Here is a 25,995-nt window from a genome sequence, read left to right as displayed (position 1 = left end):
TATTCTAACCCAACCAGTCTACTGATACTCAACCGACACACTAATGAGAGCTAGTACACATGTAGGGGCAACGTTACTTATTATAGTCAACAGAATGTGTTAAAGGGTTAGTTCACCCAAAAATTAAAATACTGTCAGTAATTACATGTTGTTCAACCCCGTAAGACCTTCGTTCATCTTCGGGACACAAATTAAGACATTTTTGATGAAATCTGAGAGCTGGATCACTCCTCCATACTAGTCCATAGGCTTCTTGAGGAATTGAAACTTGCCGGCCCAGAAAAGTTATTAAAGAAATCGTTAAAATAGTCCAAGTGACTACAGTGGCTCAATCTTAACTTTATCAAGCGACGAGAATAGTGACTATTTCAACGAATGAACACAGTCATTCTGATGTTCCTCTGAAGATGCAGAGGCTGAGTTTAGTATTCGAGGGGAATAGTCTATATGTTTGTGAATCATTTCTCACCAGTCTCCTTTATAATCGAGGGTCAGTATAAAGCTGGTTTTGCCAAGAAAAAGAATCGCTACCAACTATTCGTGTCCCTGCTGCACCTCCAGAAGAAGTGTGTAAAGCTTTATTAACCTTTATATTAATCTTTGCACGCTTCACGATGAATGCGGCTGAGGTTTACACTCAGGGTACATTACGACATGTTTTCTATCTACGACGTTCTCAATCCCACGTTTATAATGAACAACGTGTTATGGTTATTGTGTTGTTACACACTGAGTACGTCTACATCAGTAAACACACAGCGTTCGTATCCACTACTCTACCCTGCCAGTACACAAAGATAGATCAAAGTGACATTAAGTTAACGGTACTGTCACGATTCCTGTCTTGTGTTTTCCTTATCTTGTGTGGACTTTAGTTATTTCCTGTTCCGTGCAATGTTTTGTAGTCCTTTGTAGTTTTTCTTGTTGATGAGTTCCCGCATGTGTTTCTGATTAGCCACACCCCCTTGTTCCCTTGTTTAGCTTGTTTGTCTGTGTATTTGAACCTCTGTGTTTCAGTTGTTGGGTGTCGGTCGTTGTTTGTATCTCTTGTGCTTCGCATCACACCACACGATAACGCTGGATAAAAATAAATAAATAAAAACTTGCGGGCTGTTGTTCACCCAGGACTGGAGTTTATTCTGTTATGTGGTTTATTTTGATAGGTGAACTGTCTTTGGAGTGTTAAGAGAAGGAGAGCTAAACGGGAGATATTGTGTTTTGCCCCTCCGCTCCGCCTGCGTGTTCTTAAAGAGAAACACAGTCTTTTATAAATCGCTATTTTTCTGCACTAAACTACCGTAGTGAATTAAAGATATATTCAGAGATGAAAAACAAGATGTTATAGCATAATAATTGAATAAAAACCCAATTTTGACAAAAAACTGACCTTCAATCTATATTTAGACCTTACTGAAAACGTACCAGCGCGACATCCGACGGGTTTTCCCAGATCGCATCACAAATCGGATTAAAAAACAAGATTCGTAATTCCTTTAATGATAAACCCATACATTTTGAGATAAAACATGACACTGCCGTTTATGTTTGTGCAATTCACCCATTTGTGAGTTAGTTTGTGACTAATTTGTGAGATTGAGAGTTTGACGAGGCAGGATCAGTGTTGGGTAAGTTACTCTAAAAAAGTAATTAATTACTAGTTACTAATTACCTCCTCAACAGTGTAATTAGATTACTGTACTAATTACTCTCTCTAAAAAGTATTTAATTACTTTTAATTACTAATTACTTTCAAAATCCCATATCATTCTCAACCAGCTGAATAATACAAGGATAGACATGAATCTGTTTTAATTCTTTCAAATAAATACTATAAAATTGCATGAATTATCCTTAAACAGACCAAGGTGGAGAAGGTACAATATAAAAACATACTTTTTAGCATCAGACAATACATTTTGATGTTAAACCCACTACTGTTTTATGTCTGATCTCATGACATCACACTTTTTTCATACATATTTTACAATAATTCATACGAATTTGTGCGAGTGCGGTCATAATATTTAGACGCCTCATAAAATGCATACGAATCGCTGTGAGATCGGATTGATCTATACACACTATTTACCTCAATTACATCAATTAAATTACAGATAAATTAAGAGTAATCCCATACTTTACTTTTTCAAGGGAAAAGTAATTAAATTACAGTAACTAATTACTTAGTAATTAGTCACACCCAACACTGGGCAGGATATTGAAGTGAGTGTAGTCCGATTGAGTTTTACAGTGATGCTGTTCAGTCCCAGTGATTTTTACAAATGTCGGTGTGTGTGTGAGTTTGCAGAGGTCGTTGTCATGATGTCACAGTCAGTGTGTCTCACCTGGCGGCCCATGCGAAGGGCATCCGGTACTGACCCAGCCGACCGCAGGCCATCTTCACGTTCTTCAACACCTTCTGAGCGGCCTGAGGAGAGGAGCACACGCGCTGTAGTGTTGCCCGTCATCAGGCTTGGCTAAAGCGCGTCACATGATTTATCGTGCTATCACACCCAGCGTGTCCGAGAGCTGGACAAACACTCGCCAACATCTGCTTTATACATGTGCTGACTACTTCCAGAGGGCTAAGAATGACACACACACACACACGTACCTTAACAGAGTCTGAGTTCTTCATGTAAAGCTCAGCACAATGTGTGATTCCACCCTGTAAAACTTTCTCTATCCGTGCGACCAGGAAGATGTCCGGGTGTGGACAGGTCACGGAAAACACTCCCTGCACACACACACACACACACACAAGCTTAACATGTAATATACACCACCGTTTGCATTCAGTAATATTGCTTAAATTAAACAGGTTATATGATAGTCCACTTTAGACAAACTACTGACCATAAGACTGTGTGTGTGTGTGTGTGTGTGTGCTCACCTGTCGAGGGAACTGCGCGCTGCTCTCCGTGTCTCCTCGAGGACCGTCCGGAGACCCTGACGAGGACAGAAGCTCTCTCACTGACGGATGGTTCATGTCCACGTGGAAGTCTGACGAGATCTTACGACCGCTCTGAACATCAAACAGCGACAGAGACACGAAGAACGGCTCCACCTGACACACACACACCAGCACACACACTCTCAGATGGGGTATTGTGAACCGATATGTGTTCATTTTCAACGTTATCATTATCGGCTAGATAAGAAAATCTGTCTGATAAGCCGATAAATAATGTATAAATAATTTGAATATCGTGCAAAAGTTCATTTATTTTAATAATCAAACTTAAAAGGTGAAACAGTTATATTATATAGACTCATTACATGCAAAGTGAGATATTTCAAGCCTTTATTTGTTATAATTATGATGATTATGGTGTAAAGCTGTGCAAACTTTTCACAAAAGTCTAATTTTGAATTTGGGGTTTTCATAAACTGTAATCCATAATCATCAACATTATAACAAAGAAAAAAAAAAGAGAAAAAAAGGGGAAAAAAAAGGAAAAAGGGGAAAAAAGAGCCGCCCCCACCCCCCCGACAAAAAACAAAACATAAAAAAAAAACATTATTACAAAGAAAGGCTTGAAATATTTCAGTTTGTATGTAATGAGTCTATATAATATATTAGTTTAATGTAGGGCTGTCAAACGATTAATCGAGATTAATCACATCCAAAATAAAAGTTTATGTTTACATAATATATGTGGGTGCACTGTATATAATTATTTTATATATATTAAAATACACACACATGCTTGTATATATTTAAGAATATTTTCATGTATATAGTTTTATATATAATTTATAAATATTTTATATATAAATATTTTTTTTTCTTAAATATACATGCATGTGTGTGTATTTACACAGTATATACAAAATAATGATACACAGTGCACCCCCATATATTATGTAAACACAAACTTTTATTTTGGATGCGATTAATCATTTGTCAGCCCTAGTTTAATGTATACTGTATTTCCTCCAGCTGAGACACTTCAGATACACACTGTTCAACATGACGGTTCTGAATTGCTTGAAATATGATTGCAATTATTTCAAAAAAGGAAAATACAGTAAAGTGCAACATGAACAGCACAAGTCTGTCATATAAGCTACATGAAAATATCATGAGAACATAATAATTGTGTTTGTGACATGGCTTTTAATGGTTCAGGCTTTTAGATTTAATGCCCGATATGTCGGTTATGGGCGTTCAAACATAAAGAGCGGTGGTTTATCGGCTGTTGATGTCGGAGCGTGAGATGAAATGTGTTTAAGGTACGTTAGTGGTCGGCCCCTCCTCGTTCTCCGCCACGCAGCTCTGCAGGTTAAACGACAGGTCGTTGCAGTTCACCAAGATCCGCTTCCCAAACTTCTCCTCGAAGGGCTTCACTTCCGGCTCGATCCCGGAGAAATCCAGTCTCTGCTCAGGGTGGAAGATGATGACATCATGAGTTTGGACTTTGTTGGTAAAGTTTGGGGTTGGTACAAGAAAAGAAGTCTCTTCTGCTCACCATTAAGGCCCTTGCACACCGAGGCCGAAATAAATACGAGCTCAATCACGCTTGCAAACTGCCTTCGAAACTCTCTCCGTCATAAAAAGAATCGGATCGGGTTCGGTTTTCTGTGTTTTCCGCATCCGTAGCGAGCAGTTTGAATGATGTTTAGACAATTCAGAGCCACCGAATCACGAATACGAAAAAACACATATGAAAATTTCGGTCTCAGTGTGCAAGGACCTTAAAACTGCATTTATTAGATCAAAAATACAGTGATATAGTGAAATATTATTACCATGCAAAATAACTGTTTTCAATGTGAATATATAGTAAAGTGTCATGTATTCCTGTGTCACATGATCCTTCAGAAATCACTCTAATATGAGGATCTGATGATCAAGAAACAGTTTTGTTTATTATGAATGTTGGACATTTTTGAAGCATTTATTTGAAATATAATCCTTGTAACATATATATCTATCATTACTGTCACTTTTGATCAATATAATGCAATTTAATCCAAACTTTTGAACGTTAGTCGACTTGTATCTTCAGTGCTGTGATCATTCAAACTTGTGAGCGAGTGTGTGAGGCGGTTCACCTGTAAGTCTGCGTCCAGTGTGAAGAGCTTCAGCCGTGTGTCGTTTCTCATCTTGCTCTCGATGTCTCTGGCACTCTGAAGAACACACACACACATCAGTGTTTTATCATTCACTTCCAGCTCACGTGAGGCTAGCAAAGCACATCCTAATGCTAAAGCAAAAAGAATGAAATATTAAGTCTAATGCTGATGACTTCTAAGAGGTCAGACATAAAGTATTATCATGACATGCATTATCATGTTTTTATTACTCACCTGGGGGAAAAGGTTTAGTTTACAAGGTACTTTGGCACACAAAATGTGCAAACGATCAAGTGTGTATCTGTGTTTGAGCAATATATCGCCCATCAAACACATCTGTCGATTTCTTAAATGCAATGGCCAATCAGAGCTGAGTTTTTCATTCCCTGAGGTGTGGCTTACCTGAAAACTGTCCATACTGCTAGAAGAGTGATCGCTTTTCCCCTGTTCATCATCTACAACAGAGACAGCCAGAGGAATGTCATTACACCACACACACACACACCACAGCAACTCTGTCTCGTCATTGTGTGTACAGTCACTCCCATGTGTGGTTGTCAGAGTGGTGTGTGTTTGACTCAGGAATGTGGCTGAAACGAACAGATGACTAAGGATTCAGTATAGCAGGGGTAAACACACACACACACCGTCGTGTACGTCCCCGTTCCTCTTGTCCAGCATGGCGAGCTCGAAGCTGCTGTTGAGGATCCGGTTGAGTGTGCCGATCCAGTCGTCCATCTCAGTCTCGGAGTCCGCGGCCAGGACATAACCACTCTTATCCTGCATCTTCAGCTCGAACGCAAACCTGCGCACGCGGTTGTTCTACACGCAGAGAAAAACTCATCTCAACACATATAAGATCCGAGTATGATCTGTGTATGATTGGTGTAAGATCTGTGTATGATCTGTAAATGATCTGTGTAAGATCTGTGTAAGATCTGTGTATGATCTGTGTATGATCTGTGTATGATCTGTGTATGATCTGTGTAAGATCTGTGTATGATCTGTGTAAGATCTGTGTATGATCTGTGTATGATCTGTGTAAGATCCGTGTATGATCTGTGTATGATCTGTAAATGATCTGTATAAGATCTGTAAATGATCTGTGTATGATCTGTGTAAGATCTGTGTATGATCTGTGTATGATCTGTGTATGATCTGTGTATGATCTGTGTATGATCTGTGTAAGATCTGTGTATGATCTGTGTAAGATCTGTAAATGATCTGTGTAAGATCTGTGTATGATCTGTGTATGATCTGTGTAAGATCTGTGTATGATCTGTGTATGATCTGTGTATGATCTGTGTATGATCTGTAAATGATCTGTGTAAGATCTGTGTATGATCTGTGTAAGATCTGTGTATGATCTGTGTATGATCTGTGTAAGATCCGTGTATGATCTGTGTATGATCTGTAAATGATCTGTATAAGATCTGTAAATGATCTGTGTATGATCTGTGTAAGATCTGTGTATGATCTGTGTATGATCTGTGTAAGATCTGTGTATGATCTGTGTATGATCTGTGTATGATCTGTGTATGATCTGTGTAAGATCTGTGTATGATCTGTGTAAGATCTGTAAATGATCTGTGTAAGATCTGTGTATGATCTGTGTATGATCTGTGTATGATCTGTGTAAGATCTGTGTATGATCTGTGTAAGATCTGTAAATGATCTGTGTAAGATCTGTGTATGATCTGTGTATGATCTGTGTAAGATCTGTGTATGATCTGTGTAAGATCTGTAAATGATCTGTGTAAGATCTGTGTATGATCTGTGTAAGATCTGTAAATGATCTGTGTAAGATCTGTGTATGATCTGTGTAAGATCTGTGTAAGATCTGTGTATGATCTGTGTAAGATCTGTAAATGATCTGTGTAAGATCTGTGTATGATCTGTGTAAGATCTGTAAATGATCTGTGTAAGATCTGTGTATGATCTGTGTAAGATCTGTGTATGATCTGTGTATGATCTGTGTAAGATCTGTAAATGATCTGTGTAAGATCTGTGTATGATCTGTGTAAGATCTGTGTATGATCTGTGTAAGATCTGTGTAAGATCTGTGTAAGATCTGTGTATGATCTGTGTAAGATCTGTGTAAGATCTGTGTATGATCTGTGTAAGATCTGTGTATGATCTGTATATTTCAGATGGAGAGAATGTGCTGAGATCACATCAACACCATACGCTGCTTTACTGGCACTCTGGCTGGACGTCTCACACGTTTATGAGTGGGATATGAATTGATGAATTGTATGAAAACATGTTTGGGTCCAAAGCCAAAAGTAGATTAAAACATTAGACAAAAAGCTTTTAGCTATTTTTAGGCTATGTTTTTTGCATTTTGACCTTGTTTTCATGACAATTAAGCACATTTATCAAAAGCTAATATTGTTACATTCATTAATCTGAAGGAAGACTCCAAGGATGAGTTTATTTTATTTTATTAAAATTAGCTTAAAGTCAGTACAACACGATGATGAAGTTTACTGCAGTGAGACCCAGTACTCTGTGGAGGCGAGGGGTGTGTCAGAGGTCAGGGGTCAGGGGGCTAATTTAGCGGATACAGCTCATTACAGATAATGACAAAGCAACGCATGAAGGGTGTGCCGCTGGTGTGTAGACCGTACCTACGAGGGATTTGGCCACAGCTTCCAGAAAATTCCACAGTAAAACAGCTCGGGGGCCGGCGGGGGTAGAGACCTTATTTTGGGACTGTGTGTGGAAAATTCAGTCCCAGAGAGAACGCTTATCAATTATCAAAACACAGGGAGGAGAGCACTTTCATAATGCTCAGCTCTCCTTTCTACTGTGTGAACAGTTCTGTTTCGAAGCGCACTTTAAAAAAGACTTAATACGGAAATATTATAGATTAAATTAATGTCATATTAACCACAATTACATGTTTAAATAAATTGATATTAAATGCAATCATCTGAACTTCAGACTGTTGTTTTTTACCCAGTTAAACAGGACTTGAGTACATCTTCATATGTAATTTTATAATCACATCTATTACCTTTGAAATATGGTTAAAGTTACTGATGAATGTACTGACAACCATTTATGATAAACTAAAATATACTGTAATGTAATATTTATTCAAACTTGTATGTCATGTTTCTCATTATTTCTAATTCATATAGTAGATTTTAATCATAGTAACTTTAAATGTAATATTGGCTAACACACTATAGATGCAATTATAATCCTGTTTAGAAACGGTCATTAACCCCTTAGCTGTCACCCCCCTTTTTGAGAATGGGGGTTAAAATGCACTATTCAAACTTAAATGGTTGTAATTTAAGAATGCTTTGGAATATACCCAAGTTTGGTCTTGTTTTAAAGAAAACACTCAGCAGATTATTGCTGAAGTGAAAACACTTCAAAAAATGAAAGTATGAAAAAGTTATGGAAGTTTAAATTTACAGTAAATTAAATATACTGTACTATATATTTTTTTATTTTATATAAAATATATATTTTATAAAATATTTTTTACTCTAAAATTTCTATAAAATCAAAGCCATACATCTTATCAAGTTATGTTCCAAATTTGAAGTTGATATCACAAAAATTGAAGTTCCCATGAGATTTTGTTTAGGCGTAGTACCAAAAATAGCCACCGGGTGCCATTGAATTCCATTGAATTTTTTTGTATACATTCTGCCTTAACAAATTAATACATTTCTGTCCAAATATCAATTCTGTCACAAAATTTGGAACCTTAAGACTATAATGATGCCCAAAAGGGGAGGAGCCTGATAAAATAAGTACCGTTTCTATGGTAACGCAACTTTCAATTATAAAACAGTTTTCACACGATGAATTCTGAGTTTATAAGCTTTCAAATGATACCTAATTTATGATAACTACTAAAATATGTGATATATAAAAAAGGCGATAAAAAATAATTTTATATTTTAGAGGATAATAAATATAAATATTATCATTTTTAGAGGATAATATTGTACTATATTTTTTTATTTTTTATTGAAAAATACTAGATTATATGTTTATTATGAACTTTAAGCATAAAAACAGAAGTTTCAATGATTAAAAGTGGGTTCATCAACTTTTTGTGACAAAGGTCAAAACTCCTGTTATGATGCAGATTTTTTGAGGTGCACTCTTGTCATAAATTCATCAATTACTCTTCCTACATCATTTTTAACACAAAACAGGGGTAGAATATCTATTTAGAAGTCTTAGACCTTTCCAACAATATATAATTTGTCATAATTAGATTAGGATTTAATAGAAATATAGTGAAGTAAAGTGAGGCGTCCCGGTACCGGGACGGTGACAGTTAAGGGGTTAAAGTTTTTCATTAAAATTATATTTTTTTTGCAAGCACAGTTTTGAAGTACACTACAAGTGCATGTTTAATACAATCAGGCACACTTCTTTTTAACTGTAAAAATGTCATGATTTCGTTTTTCCTGAGCATTTGTCAGCCTCGCACTAGTCCTCAGAGTTAAACAGGCTGTGCCTTTAAGACTTCTATATGAACATGAGGTCAAAAGACAGTGAGATGACCGGGGAGCGTTTGAGTGGCCAACACACACACCTGCACCACTCCCATACAGGAGTCCAGGAAGATGGTTCCTTTGGGCTCTTTGTTGATCTTCTCATCCTTGTAGAAGTTGAGATTATATGAGCCGTCGCCCAACTGCGTCAGGTGGAAATACCTTCTTTTGAAAGACTGAGAGAAAAAATAAAAGAGTGTACAGTAAATGAGACTAAGTGCACAGTCATAATAACATAATGTTCAGAAGAGAGGAATCTCACCCTCATGGTGACGCTGATGGCGCTGTTCACGTTGCCTTTATGTAGCCAGCCCTGTTTAATGAGGCCACCCTTCTGAGAGCCAAGAGAGGCCGTGTCCTGCACACACACACACACACACACACGAGATGTTTGATCCCACAGATTGAACAAAGTGGGAGTCAAATTAGAGAGAAAGAACAGAATCCAGACCCACAACTGAACAGAACCTCAGATAAACCTGACGCAAAGAACGACACAGAACATTTGATAAACATTAAACAATCAGAAATGTTTCTAAATAATCTATATCTAAACTTTTGACTGGTAGCGTGAGTCTAATTTGTTTGGATATAGAGAATGTTTTAGACAGAGAGGACCACATCTGGAGAACTGCACGCTATGAATTACATTTTACAAATTGGCAATCTTAATTTCTATGAAAACTTATTTGATTTAGTTATCCTTTTTTAAATGAGCGTGAAGGTCCACCCATGACCTATAAATGTAAACCTCACCGGGACATAGCAGTGCTAAAGGTATTCACCAAAGTGTACGGCATAAAATAATTATGAATTGCCATGAGACTATGTTGGTATGTAAAGCTAAGAAACAAAATGTATAATATTTGAGAAAAGATGTATTAAAAAAGGAGAAATAATCAGAGAATCTGTTGTGTACGGCCTGTTTACATCAAGGACGATACCGATAACAATAAAGATAAAGATCTGAATATAAAAGGATAGCCAAGTCCACACCACAACTATGATAACGACACGTAGGAATCACTTTCAGAGCCATTTTATTTCCAGCTGATGAACTAATAAAAAGCCAATCCGAATTCATCCTGCTTTTAAAGCGGCAGATGACGTAACTTTATGGATGCTAATATAATGATAGTTATAATGTTACAGTGACGGTGACTGTGAATGTCTTTCAGCCGTGAAACGTGTGCTGAAAAAACCCTCAAGAACAAGAGATGGTTAGACCTGGTACAATGGGTCAAACTGCCTCTGAATCACCAGTTAAACACTCCTTATTGCTGTACTCTTGACACTCTGCAGACACACACACACCACCCAGATGAAATGCTTGTGCTGTGTGTGTGGGCAGAGGAGTAGACCTCACAGAACAAACACTATCTGGGCTTTCGGTCAGCAGATCTCAGGATACAGCCAGAGCCCTGGACAGTGAACGTGAAAGTGTTTTCATCAGGATTATAGGACTCATATAGTCTGATATAGTGGGAATGTCTTATTATAGGACTCGTATAGTCTGATATAGTGAGAATGTCTTATTATAGGACTCATATAGTCTGATATAGTGGGAATGTATTATTATAGGACTCATATAGTCTGATATAGTGAGAATGTCTTATTATAGGACTCATATAGTCTGATATAGTGAGAATGTCTTATTATAGGACTCATATAGTCTGATATAGTGGGAATGTCTTATTATAGGACTCATATAGTCTGATATAGTGAGAATGTCTTATTATAGGACTCGTATAGTCTGATATAGTGAGAATGTCTTATTATAGGACCCATATAGTCTGATATAGTGAGAATGTCTTATTATAGGACTCATATAGTCTGATATAGTGATAATGTCTTATTATAGGACTCGTATAGTCTGATATAGTGAGAATGTCTTATTATAGGACTCATATAGTCTGATATAGTGATAATGTCTTATTATAGGACTCATATAGTCTGATATAGTGAGAATGTCTTATTATAGGACTCATATAGTCTGATATAGTGAGAATGTCTTATTATAGGACTCATTTAGACTGATATAGTGAGAATGTCTTATTATAGGACTCATATAGTCTGATATAGTGATAATGTCTTATTATAGGACTCATATAGTCTGATATAGTGGGAATGTCTTATTATAGGACTCATATAGTCTGATATAGTGATAATGTCTTATTATAGGACTCATATAGTCTGATATAGTGAGAATGTCTTATTATAGGACTCATATAGACTGATATAGTGAGAATGTCTTATTATAGGACTCATATAGTCTGATATAGTGGGAATGTATTATTATAGGACTCATATAGTCTGATATAGTGAGAATGTCTTATTATAGGACTCATATAGTCTGATATAGTGAGAATGTCTTATTATAGGACTCATATAGTCTGATATAGTGATAATGTCTTATTATAGGACTCATATAGTCTGATATAGTGGGAATGTCTTATTATAGGACTCATATAGTCTGATATAGTGAGAATGTCTTATTATAGGACTCGTATAGTCTGATATAGTGAGAATGTCTTATTATAGGACCCATATAGTCTGATATAGTGAGAATGTCTTATTATAGGACTCATATAGTCTGATATAGTGATAATGTCTTATTATAGGACTCGTATAGTCTGATATAGTGAGAATGTCTTATTATAGGACTCATATAGTCTGATATAGTGATAATGTCTTATTATAGGACTCATATAGTCTGATATAGTGAGAATGTCTTATTATAGGACTCATATAGTCTGATATAGTGAGAATGTCTTATTATAGGACCCATATAGTCTGATATAGTGGGAATGTCTTATTATAGGACTCATATAGTCTGATATAGTGGGAATGTCTTATTATAGGACTCGTATAGTCTGATATAGTGGGAATGTCTTATTATAGGACTCATATAGTCTGATATAGTGAGAATGTCTTATTATAGGACTCATATAGTCTGATATAGTGGGAATGTCTTATTATAGGACTCATATAGTCTGATATAGTGGGAATGTTTTATTATAGGACTCATATAGTCTGATATAGTGAGAATGTCTTATTATAGGACTCATATAGTCTGATATAGTGGGAATGTCTTATAGGACTCGTATAGTCTGATATAGTGATAATGTCTTATAGGACTCGTATAGTCTGATATAGTGATAATGTCTTATTATAGGACTCGTATAGTCTGATATAGTGGGAATGTCTTATTATAGGACTCATATAGTCTGATATAGTGGGAATGTCTTATTATAGGACTCATATAGTCTGATATAGTGAGAATGTCTTATTATAGGACTCATATAGTCTGATATAGTGAGAATGTCTTATTATAGGACTCATATAGTCTGATATAGTGGGAATGTCTTATTATAGGACTCGTGTAGTCTGATATAGTGGGAATGTCTTATTATAGGACTCATATAGTCTGATATAGTGAGAATGTCTTATTATAGGACTCATATAGTCTGATATAGTGAGAATGTCTTATTATAGGACTCATATAGTCTGATATAGTGGGAATGTCTTATTATAGGACTCGTATAGTCTGATATAGTGGGAATGTCTTATTATAGGACTCATATAGTCTGATATAGTGAGAATGTCTTATTATAGGACTCATATAGACTGATATAGTGAGAATGTCTTATTATAGGACTCATATAGTCTGATATAGTGGGAATGTATTATTATAGGACTCATATAGTCTGATATAGTGAGAATGTCTTATTATAGGACTCATATAGTCTGATATAGTGAGAATGTCTTATTATAGGACTCATATAGTCTGATATAGTGATAATGTCTTATTATAGGACTCATATAGTCTGATATAGTGGGAATGTCTTATTATAGGACTCATATAGTCTGATATAGTGAGAATGTCTTATTATAGGACTCGTATAGTCTGATATAGTGAGAATGTCTTATTATAGGACCCATATAGTCTGATATAGTGAGAATGTCTTATTATAGGACTCATATAGTCTGATATAGTGATAATGTCTTATTATAGGACTCGTATAGTCTGATATAGTGAGAATGTCTTATTATAGGACTCATATAGTCTGATATAGTGATAATGTCTTATTATAGGACTCATATAGACTGATATAGTGAGAATGTCTTATTATAGGACTCATATAGTCTGATATAGTGAGAATGTCTTATTATAGGACCCATATAGTCTGATATAGTGGGAATGTCTTATTATAGGACTCATATAGTCTGATATAGTGGGAATGTCTTATTATAGGACTCGTATAGTCTGATATAGTGGGAATGTCTTATTATAGGACTCATATAGTCTGATATAGTGAGAATGTCTTATTATAGGACTCATATAGTCTGATATAGTGGGAATGTCTTATTATAGGACTCATATAGTCTGATATAGTGGGAATGTTTTATTATAGGACTCATATAGTCTGATATAGTGAGAATGTCTTATTATAGGACTCATATAGTCTGATATAGTGGGAATGTCTTATAGGACTCGTATAGTCTGATATAGTGATAATGTCTTATAGGACTCGTATAGTCTGATATAGTGATAATGTCTTATTATAGGACTCGTATAGTCTGATATAGTGGGAATGTCTTATTATAGGACTCATATAGTCTGATATAGTGGGAATGTCTTATTATAGGACTCATATAGTCTGATATAGTGAGAATGTCTTATTATAGGACTCATATAGTCTGATATAGTGAGAATGTCTTATTATAGGACTCATATAGTCTGATATAGTGGGAATGTCTTATTATAGGACTCGTGTAGTCTGATATAGTGGGAATGTCTTATTATAGGACTCATATAGTCTGATATAGTGAGAATGTCTTATTATAGGACTCATATAGTCTGATATAGTGAGAATGTCTTATTATAGGACTCATATAGTCTGATATAGTGGGAATGTCTTATTATAGGACTCGTATAGTCTGATATAGTGGGAATGTCTTATAGGACTCATATAGTCTGATATAGTGATAATGTCTTATAGGACTCGTATAGTCTGATATAGTGATAATGTCTTATTATAGGACTCGTATAGTCTGATATAGTGGGAATGTCTTATTATAGGACTCATATAGTCTGATATAGTGGGAATGTCTTATTATAGGACTCATATAGTCTGATATAGTGAGAATGTCTTATTATAGGACTCATATAGTCTGATATAGTGAGAATGTCTTATTATAGGACTCATATAGTCTGATATAGTGGGAATGTCTTATTATAGGACTCGTGTAGTCTGATATAGTGGGAATGTCTTATTATAGGACTCATATAGTCTGATATAGTGAGAATGTCTTATTATAGGACTCATATAGTCTGATATAGTGGGAATGTCTTATTATAGGACTCGTATAGTCTGATATAGTGGGAATGTCTTATTATAGGACTCATATAGTCTGATATAGTGAGAATGTCTTATTATAGGACTCATATAGTCTGATATAGTGGGAATGTCTTATTATAGGACTCGTATAGTCTGATATAGTGGGAATGTCTTATTATAGGACCCATATAGTGGGAATGTAGAGCTCAGATTCAAACCCCAATTTAATGCAGAGGCTCAAACCGAGAAAACTTTAAATCAATGAGACATAAGACTTCATACAATGCATATACTAATATAATAATGTCTTAGTAAGCTGATATTTAAAAGCTTAGATTTATATAAACCTTCGTCAAAAGCCTGATGATCATATTTGAGACTTTGAACATGATTTTATACAACTCAGTTTTCAGAGCAAAAGTGAATATTTAGTTTATATGTAGAGTTATGTTTCAACTAAATTTGGTGCAACACAAACATATTCAATAGTGTGTACACAAGTTAGTGACGCTTGGTATCTAGATAAGACTCGGGTCTTTCCTTCAATGCTAGTCCGTGGAATTATTTTTTTACAATGATTTACTATGATTTTTATCATTCACATAAACACTGTGGTTACGTGTTTGTTGACATTACACTTGTAATACTGAAAGTGACATGTGAAGGTCAAATATGGTAACTCATATTCATAATTCGTCCTCTGCATGTAACCAATCCAAGTTAGCGCCACGACTGAGCAACACTCACTATTAAATATTAAAGTTTTTGAAAACGGCCTGAGATTGTGACGGGCTGTGATGTAAAACCTTGATGTGGCGAGCGGTTATGATTGGCTGTGCCGTTGGACAGCCATCAGCGATTGGCTGTGTGTTCACTGCGCTGCCAAAACACACTCAACTTTCTATAAACACAAGAAATCCGTCAGCAACCAAATTAGACAAATGAGCACCAGTGCAGTACAGGCCAAAACTGCACAACAACACCGCTATCCTGAGATCCTCCAACCCACGGCCTGAGTGACACACACACGCTAAAATAGGAAACGTGACTCAAGCTCGAGTGGGAAGCTGATGAGTATGTGGGAAGCATTCAGATGCATTCATATGCCAGGTCCATTCTGGGAAAACCTGGATCCACTGGTACAACGTACATACTATCCTAAATCATATGGCATTAGTGTCAGTGTATCTCATATCATAACATGTTTCAAATATTAAAAGAAGAAGGCCTACATATATTTTGAGTTGATGAAAAAATGCCAAAAATGGCAAGTATTTCAATATGAGACTAAGGGGTCTGTGGGATCCAGATGGAGTATTATGAAGTTTTTAAAGGAGTGTTTACTGACTTTACAGGCACATTGAACAAAATCACTTTTGTTGCAATGACACGCATCAAAAAAGGGACAAGGGTTACAAGGAGACATTTACACAGCAAACTGATTTAATATATTAGAACACAAAAATAAACTAGTTATATATATATATATATATATGAAGAGTTCAGATGCAAAAGCCTCTAAGTGCCATTTGAAATTTTCTTCTAAAATGATCATTTTTATCAAGCTTGTATATTTAAGTTCAGTAATTTCACTTAAATGGCAATGAAGATTACCTATGAATTGTCATTTAAGTGAAATTACTGAACTTAAATATACAAGCTTGATAAAAATGGTCATTTTAGAAGAAAATTTCAAATGGCACTTAGAGGCTTTTGCATCTGAACTCTTCATATATATATATATATATATATATATATATATATATATATATATATATATATATGTATATATTACCTTCAAAATAAAATAAAAACTTCATGAATAATGTGGGACTTTTAATTATAAACAGTCAACATTAGGAAATGTCTTTGCTCTACAGTTGGACTCTGTAAGTAACAACTCATTCATTTTCTCCGTTGTGTAACAATGTTTGTAATAATAATGTGTGTAATAATGTTTGTGTAATAGACCTGTTGTGTAGTGTTTTCTAAACTATTGTGATTAATTGTGAATCAAAATGAACCTTTTTAAATAACAATCGTGGTCCTGGACAGTGAGTGACCGAACGCACACATTAAGATTAAATCTGATTTTCTCCAGTCATTGTCAAAGAAACAAGCTAACAAAACTAGCGTTAGTGAAGCGGCGGGGGAATCGTTCTGCCTCCACCTAAGCCCCGCCCACAAACAACATCACAATGTTTAGCAACTGAAAAGGGGTCTAGTGACAGACTTACACAGCTTTAAAGAAGCCCAAGTGTGAGCTACGAGGGTGTTCATTCGTGGTATTTGCTTCTGTTGGTATTTCAACTTTAAATAATCATGCTTAACAGTGAATTTAGTGGTGAAAAACTACATTACCCATGATGCAGTACAGAGAATTCCACCAATCAGAGATCCGTAACACAAAACACACCTATAGAGAGGCCCACTCCCATGAAGCAATGCGAATGACGTAATCGAGCTCACTGATGTCTGTCACCCATGATGAAAACATCCCTTAAATCTGACCCAAGTGTGGTGAGTGTGTGTGTGTTTGATTTACCTCATCTTTATCCACGTCTTCATCCACCTCAAAAACATGCTGTGCTAAATTATCAGGTCTGGACACTTTGCTGTGAACAAACAAACACACACTCAGATTCACACGGGGATAACGGCCCTCACACCCCTGCTCAACAGTTGTGAAATGTTTCATTCGATTTGTGATACACTGGAATGACATCTTATCTTAAACTTCAGCTCGGCTTTCTGTAACGTTTGGAAATGATTCGTAATGAAATTCTTCGTATTTTTTTTTTTGTTCTGTTAATAGATCTTGGCCGCTCTCTCATCCTGATCAACTTTGTGTCGTTAAAGATGAAAAAAACAGATGTCCATTTAAATGGTTAAAGGGTCTGTGTGTGTGTGGAGATGATGACCTCACTCTCTGTTCCTCTGCTCTATTGTTACCCAGAAAAACACATTTCCTGCTCTTGCCAACACACACATCTTTCCAAGAGCTGACAATCAAACACACACACCGACTCTCTCAAACACACACGTTTCCAAGAGCTGACAATTGCTCTCTCTCTCTCACACACACACAAACACACACAGAGAGAGAGACTCACCCACACAACTTTCCAAAAGCTGACAATCCCACACACACACACACAAACACACTAATGTGTTTCGGTCTGATGCCGGGTCTCACCTGGGAAGCTGACGGAAGTCGCTGGAATAATCCTCATATTTGTAGTTGACCACAAGCCAGTCAGAGATGTAAGACTTGATGCACTGTAAAAACACACACACCACTGCCAGCATTAGCATTAGCATTAGCATGAGCACGTACTGCAGCAATTAATTCTCTACACAAACTCTGTTTATTACAAGGAGTCAAGAGCAATGCTGTGATCTCGGCGTGTGATTAATCGATTTGACAGCAGTAGTGTAAATTAAAAAAAATTGTTAATCTGACAATTATAAAAAAAAGTTAATTTCCTTTTTCACATTTTTATTAAATTAAACTACTTAAATTCAATTAAATTTACAGTGTTATGAACAATTACTTGTCTAATTATTCAAACAATAAACAAAAACGCTAATTAAAATATAAAGATTTATTTTCTGAAGTTTAAGCACTAAAACTACAAAACCTAAAACTGAAAATAACTCAAGTGAGATTAAAAATAACAAAATGTAAAACGACTTATTAACGAACAGAATTAAACTGACAAAACATCTTAAATCTTAAATATTTTCATTTTAGTCTCAGTTTTAGTAATGTAAAATTCTAAATATTAATAAAGACAATAATACAATAGAATTAATTTAATTTGATGTGTGCAGATAAATGTAAAGTATTATTGTGTATGTTTTGTCAACAGTGGACAGGAACTGGACTGGGATCAGAAGCTGAACTGAAGCACATCTTCACTGGTTTCCTCTTTCTGACAGGAAAGCTTTACTATTTTTGGGCCACTGTTTTATGCAGAGTCCCCGTGAGCTCACACAGATCCCGTTCATTCCCTCAATCCTTTGCTCTGTGTCCAATCTGATGTTTTTTAGGAAGAACGGAAAGGAGATGAAAGACAGGAGCAAGAAAACCCGTTTCTCAAAGGTAAAAAAAGGTGTTTTTATAGATCAAAACAAGTGGAACTGAGGAACCACTCAATATTCACACACACACACACACACACACACACACACATACAAATCATTTAAGCATCATTAAAGCTGAACATAAGCAGATTGTAGAATTATTATGCCTTCTATGTACAATTATTATGCTTTCATGCTCCTCTAAAATAACATGCATGTTAATTGCTGCAGTCCTTGAATATTGAATGAATTTGAATTAATTATTTAAATATATATATATATATATATATATATACAGTATATATATATATATATATATATATATATATATATATGGTGTGTGAATGATTCAATGACTCACTCATTAATACTTCACTTGTTTCTTTACTGGATGAATCAGTGTTTTTAAACGAATCTCTTAAATGAACGATTCAATGACAAACACATTCCTAAGTAGGGTTGGGTATCGTTTGAATTTGAACGATTCTGATTCCGATTCCGATTCCTTGTTTCGATTCCGGTTCCTAACGATTCTCGATTCCGATTCTTTTAAGAGGCAGGGTCAAAAAAGTTTAGCTAACCATGCTAACCAACGGTCTTTCTGAAGGAAATACTCCTTTTGTAACAAATTTAGCATTTTGCCGAGATTTCGTTATTTTTAGAAAAGTGAAGCCACACTTTGGACCGCTGACGTAAGCTACTCATGTTCGACTCGCGCGGTTATAACAACACTTCCGGTAGACGCTTCTTCGTTGGTGTTGTTCAGCGGTTTCTTCTTCCGCTCGGCGGACTGTGAATATCAAAACTAGGAATCGAAATTTGAAGTTTGAACGATTCATCAACACTTCAACACTTTAAAGGGTTAGTTCACCCAAAAATGAAGTCATTAATTACTCACCCCCATGCTGTACCAACCCCGTAAGACCTTCGTTCGTCTTCGGAACACAAATGAAGATATTTTTGATTAAATTTGAGAGCTGTATAACTACCACATTGGCTCCTAAAGGACTGCCTCTTGACGGCCCAAAAGATCAATGAAGAAAATGTTTAAATATCCCAAGTGACTACCGTGGCTCAACTATGAGTTTATCAAGCGACGAGAATACTTTTTGTGCGAAAAAACAAACAAAAATAACGACTTTACTCAACTATTCCTTTTCTTCATTGTTGGCCTGAAACGAGACTTCAAGAGATTTCCACGACGCATGCGCGAGAATTGCGATCTCCTTCAACTACTTCAGTTCAGTCCTCGCGCATGCGTCGTGGAAATCTAAGGAAGTCTCGTTTCAGGCCAACAAGGAAGAAAAGGAATAGTCGAATAAAGTCGTTATTTTTGTTTGTTTTTCGCACAAAAAGTATTCTCGTCGCTTGATAAACTTAAAGTTGAGCCACGGTAGTCACTTGGGATATTTAAACATTTTCTTCATTGTCCCTTAGGAGCCAATGTGGTAGTTATACAGCTCTCAAATTTAATCAAAAATATCTTCATTTGTGCTCCGAAGATGAACGAAGGTCTTACGGGGTTGGTACAGCATGGGGGTGAATAATTAATGACTTAATTTTCATTTTTTGGGTGAACTAACCCTTTAATAAACACAGATCTGTGATCAGACTTATCAACGCTTTAATAAACACAGATCTGAATCACTGTGATTTAGGAATCATGGGTGTTTGAATTGATATTGCGATCTTTTAATGATTAATTATTCAAATATTCCATTTAAAGAGAAGACTTTTTTTCTGACTATTATTTCTGACTGATATGCTGCAGTGTGTCAAGGGGAATGTTGATTGTGAATGTATTTTAATATCCATCTCTTTTGAAGATATCTTCTCAGTAGGACTACAAATCTCACATTAAACCATCTGTTCAATATATTGTGCCGGAGAACAGCCCAACGTCTGCCAGTATCATCAGTCTGTGTGTGTGTGTGTGTGTGTGTGTGTGTAAGTACTCAGAGAATTTGGGGAGTATCCCTTGAGTTTTTACCTATCTGCCAGTCAGTTTAATAGAGATGTGGAAATATCTGTAGAACAATAGAGCTCTATTCTCCACTCAGCTAGGAGTGTGAGTGTGTGTGTGTGTGTGTGTGTGTGTGTGTGTGTGTGTGTGTGTGTGTGTGTGTGTGTGTGTGTGTGTGTGTGTGAGAGAGAGAGAGACGTGAAATGAAGGTCAATTTCGGACAAAGTCCGCTCTATAAACATCAGAGGAAATCCTCTGAGTACAGCGAGTGTGTGTGTGTGTGTCAAACACTCAAATACTGTTATAGAACAATATGTGCTGTGCTCGTCACACAATTTATTTCAGCCCACTTAAAATTAATGATTCACAGTGACACAAATACATGTACAGAATCATGGACCAGTGCCATCACAATATTATCACACATCATCACACACACACACACTGTGAAGGTAAAAGGTACAACATCCTGTAAGGTAAAATGAGTAAAGTTGTGTAATGAGAGAGTGTGTTTCACCTCTTGCACGAACAGACTCTGAGCGTCTCTGAGAGCGTGAGCGGGGATCGAGGAGCAGAGCGTCCGGGTCTGGCGGGACACTGAACACACCTGAGGAACACACACACTGGGTTACTATCACACACACACCCACCCAACAGATTCTGTTTTCATAGACAGTGATGATCAGTCATGCAAAATCACAGAGACACGTTTCAAATCCTCTTCTTTTAATGTTCCACAGAAGAAAGAAAATAATTCAGGTTTGGAAAAACATGAGGGACATTTTCATTTTGAGGTGAACTATGCCTTGAAACATGAAATCACACATTTAATTTAGATTTAGATTTATTTTTAACACAATTTCCATCCACTGCAGGGAGTTTCCTCATGAAAGACGCATTCGAGCTGGACAAACACAGTTGGACAGCAAAACTCCCCAGCCTGACTCGTCTCCATCGCTTGAGCTGTGGCTGCTCCTCACGACACCATTTGACTGCTAAAAGCATCTTTCACTATCGACGGCCATTGAAAAATATGCTTCTCACTAAACAATTCAAGCAAATGGAATTGAGAGCGCAACCAGAAAGAATAAACTACATCCAGCATACAGCGACTCAGATGAGAAACAAACTCGCAGCTGATCCCTTCGTTTTCGCTTCATGCCAAACGAAACATGGCATCTTGACGAGGGTTGAGGGATCAGAGGTCAGAGGTGGCATTATTCTCACTAATGCTCTTGATGTTTTATATTTGGAAGTAAAGCGTTTCCCCCCGTCACCAGGGTCAGTGTGCCTCGGATCCAGCGGAAAACGGTGTTAATAGCATTCCAGAGAAAACACACACACAATAGAGCCCTCCTGTTCCCAAACTTCCTCTCCTGAAGCCCCACATCCTCCCGGAGAGATGATAATCACAGACACCAGAAGAGGAACACTGCAGGAGTTGATCTCGCCGGTCGTTATGATGCCTTTCTTTATTCCCCACAGTGTTTTAGAGTGAGACATGTAAACATTCGGGGGTAAGCCCAAATGCAGCTTGTCCATTTTAATTTGGCTTTAACAGCTTTAAGGAACTTTTGTTGTACTATGGAGGAGTAAAGGTCTCAGTGTTTCCCAGAGGAATTTGTTCAACTATATTGGGGGACCACTGTTTCCAATTGAGTTTCCAAATGTCCTAAAGAGTCAGGGGAAATAACTGCACCAGTCTGCCGTCCCATCCTTGCACTTCCGGCAGAATTTCAGTCGGTCCGCGATGGTTTTCTCGGAGAGAAGTGGGTTCTTTGGTGCCCTTCTTGACTCCAGGCCATTGTCCAAAAGTCTTGGCCTCAGTGTCTGTGCAGATGAACTGGAAACCACCTGCAGTCTCCTCTGGGATGCTCTGGGACGTCCTGAAGCCTTCTTCACCTCAGTGAACCACTCTCCGGGTGATTCGGTAAATCGCTCTTTCAGGTGCAATATTCCTTGCATAAGATTCCTTGCATGCAAAGCATATTTTATCCGTCTAGGCCATGGTCGAGTTTACTCAACAAGATGCGGCACTGAATAAAATGGCCAAATTTGTCAAATTAATAAAAAAAAATGCAGTACTGAAGTATGGCTAGAAATGTCTGAGAAGCACTCGATGGGACAGCGAAACGTTCCTCAGGGTTTCTGACAGCACGATGGTTAATGAACTGGGCCACTACAGAGCACAGAGCCATTTCCCAGTAGAGATAACCCGGGACCTGAGATCACCATACCGAAGCACTTGAACTGCAGATGAGAAGCATTCGTCAAAGTCTGCATCTCGCATTAGAGCTTCCAGCTTATGATTAACCTGTGATGTTAACACACGAGCTCACTGAAAAGACCCGCAAGACAGCACGAATAAACTAGTCATGCAGATTCTGACTTTCAGCAGTGTGTGTGTGACCCATGCTGGCAAAATGAGATTCTCAAAAATTAGTTATTCATACCAAAAAGTTGTTATGTTCACATTCTCTATTAAAAAAAAAAAAACAATCAAAATGATGTATAATTTGTTGAAATCAGACAAAAAAAATGACTGAGCTGCACCTGTTTGAAGTCAATAGATTTGATAAAAACCAAGTTAAAGTTTTCTGAAGCTTCCAAAACAAAATCTAGCAACCATTTCCTATCGGAAAAAATATATATTGTGCTTTATTTCCCATGATGATTAATATTAATGAAACGGCCTATATTCAGATGTTTCTCCATATAGTGTGGGTAATAATGAAGTAAAACGGGTCGAAGGTCCAGATGTGAGTTTCAGTCACGATCCAGCCGAGGAATAAGAGTCTCATCTAGACAAACCAGCCGACATTTTATATATTAAGTAATATTGACAAACTATATATCATTTGAAAGCTTACAATCTCTAGTTTCCATATTTGGAGACTGATTTTCAAAATGGAGCTGTAATTTATCAATTTGCAACAAGAATATTTTCATACTCATAAAGCGTGTTCAGACCTTTATTTTGAAATAGCAATGAACATGAAAAAAAGTTCGAAACCTCAGTTTGATTTCATGCCAAGAGTTCAAAAGATAGCATCCATTCAATTATTTTAGAAAAAAAGGTCTGAAAATGTTTTAAATATTACGAAAAAAATAATTAATTCACCATTTGTGTTATGGCAATAAGCTATAACAAGCATGCGTGTGCTTTGTATGTGATTCCTAGAGGTTGAATTCATATCAAAATCTGCCAAACTTCCCATACTACTTCTGAATAGGATTTCTACTTCATAAATTGTGTGAAATTTGTGAAAATAATGGTTCACATCACTCAAAACACATATGGAAATGGAGGCGCCCTTATATAGGCTGTAATGGAGTCTGGTTGTGCCCTAGTGAAAAAGTTTGGTACTGCGTCCAAACTAAATCTCACTGAAAGCTCATATTTTGAGATATATAAAATATGAATAATTAATTTTTTTACATTGTCCATTTCTATAAACTCAAACTTCTATAACTTTTTTTCTGTTTCACTTTCTTAATTTATTTCACTTCGAGAAAAATCTGCCAAATGTCTTCTTTAAAACGAGACCAATCTTAAGTCTATATTCCAAAGCATTCTTGAATTACAACCATTTAAATTTGAAATGAGCATTTCCACGTCTATTCAAAAAAGGGGGGTGACAGTTAAGAGGTTAATAAAACAAACATTTATATATTTTTATCCACAAATGCTGGTCTTGCACTCACTGTGATGCGCCACACATTACGTCATCATGTTGAAAGGTCAAGCGTGTCCCGATTCAGTAATGTAGGGTAGGTTCTCCTCCAACTTCGAAATCATACGACCTCGTGGTTTTACCTTTTATTTTTTTTTTATTTTGTAAAGAGCGTTTGAGTCAGTCTTTGCACGTTCTCTTCGTAAACACTAGTTCGGTTCTTACGCCTACGTCCCGCTTGACCTTTCAACGTGATGACGTAATGTGTGTCGCATCACAGCGAGTGCAAGACCAGCATTAGTGGATAAAAGTTAAGAAATGTCGGGGATATTCTGGATACCCATAATACGCGTATCCAGAATAATGTCCACCAAAGCGTTTTTAGTCAGCTGAAAACACCAGCCGCTCTGCTGAAGACGCCGCTTTTTCCGTTGAGACGTTTCGTTGCTATGATACAGAATATCCGCAGCACAGTTTGCTGAACTGATTTCGAAACTGGAACTGATTTCGCAGATAATTTGTTTCATACTAAAATAATGTTGTTCGATTAATGTTTGTTAGCTCTGCCGGTTGATGTCGTTGTACAGAGAGAATGTTGTGACAGTTGGTCGGTGTGGTATTAGCCCCGCCCCTCCTCCACTGTGATTGGACGGCTGGGTAAAAAGTGACAGTGATGAGCGCTGCGTTTTACCCAAAGTTGAAAAATTTTCAACTCCCGGCGCTCGGCGTGAAAACGCTCAGCGAATCGTTACGCACATGTCGTTTAAAAAACACGGCGCTCCCATTGAAAACAATTGGCGCGTGGAAAACCGCTTTGCTGGACACACGGCCTTACACTCTCATTCCTCGGCTTTGAAGCTGCTCTGAAACTCGCATCTGGACCTTCAACCCCCCCCCAAAAAAAGACATGAATGTCCAACACATTCTCATCCTTTGGCATCATATAGGTGACGCCATTTGACATTTCGTGGAAATACTAAGCACATGGCACCCTTTAGAGTCAATGTAACACACACACTCTTATGGGTAGGTTTAGGTCTGGGGTAGGGTCTGCGTCTCATATTGATGCTAAGGCGGTGTGTCCACCACAGCTGAAACGCTAGACGCTCTGCTGAAGACGCCATGCTTTGGGCGCTTGAGAGCGTTTTGGCAGCGCAGCGTTTTTTTCCGTTGCTATGATACAGAATATCCGCAGCAGTTTGAATGTTGTGACAGTTGGTCGGTGCGGTATTAGTCCCGCCCCTCCTCCACTGTGATTGGACGGCTGGGTACAAAGTGACAGTGATGAGCGCTGCGTTTTATCCAAAATTGAACATTTTTCA

General features: G+C 36.9%; 1 protein-coding gene across 4 annotated transcripts in view; it reads right to left on the bottom strand.

Annotated features, from left to right (window-relative positions):
- The window catches only part of LOC120492601 (dedicator of cytokinesis protein 9), a 120,754-nt gene that overhangs the window by 45,537 nt on the left and 49,222 nt on the right, over positions 1 to 25,995 (bottom strand). For all 4 annotated transcript variants that reach the window (XM_039690748.2, XM_039690749.2, XM_089132949.1 and 1 more), the window contains exons 3-14: positions 21,517 to 21,606; positions 18,147 to 18,229; positions 17,496 to 17,565; positions 9,871 to 9,966; positions 9,650 to 9,784; positions 5,727 to 5,901; positions 5,482 to 5,534; positions 5,059 to 5,133; positions 4,241 to 4,381; positions 2,894 to 3,067; positions 2,615 to 2,737; positions 2,346 to 2,428 (exon numbers count right to left, since the gene is read on the bottom strand). In XM_039690748.2, the coding sequence (XP_039546682.2) occupies positions 2,346 to 2,428; positions 2,615 to 2,737; positions 2,894 to 3,067; positions 4,241 to 4,381; positions 5,059 to 5,133; positions 5,482 to 5,534; positions 5,727 to 5,901; positions 9,650 to 9,784; positions 9,871 to 9,966; positions 17,496 to 17,565; positions 18,147 to 18,229; positions 21,517 to 21,606 (1,298 nt within the window). The remainder of the gene's footprint in view (positions 1 to 2,345; positions 2,429 to 2,614; positions 2,738 to 2,893; positions 3,068 to 4,240; positions 4,382 to 5,058; positions 5,134 to 5,481; positions 5,535 to 5,726; positions 5,902 to 9,649; positions 9,785 to 9,870; positions 9,967 to 17,495; positions 17,566 to 18,146; positions 18,230 to 21,516; positions 21,607 to 25,995) is intronic.

Source organism: Pimephales promelas, chromosome 7 (genome assembly GCF_988280905.1).
Source record: "Pimephales promelas chromosome 7, fPimPro1.hap1.1, whole genome shotgun sequence".
Taxonomy (NCBI): domain Eukaryota; kingdom Metazoa; phylum Chordata; class Actinopteri; order Cypriniformes; family Leuciscidae; genus Pimephales; species Pimephales promelas.
This window is presented reverse-complemented; position numbering and strand designations above follow the sequence as displayed.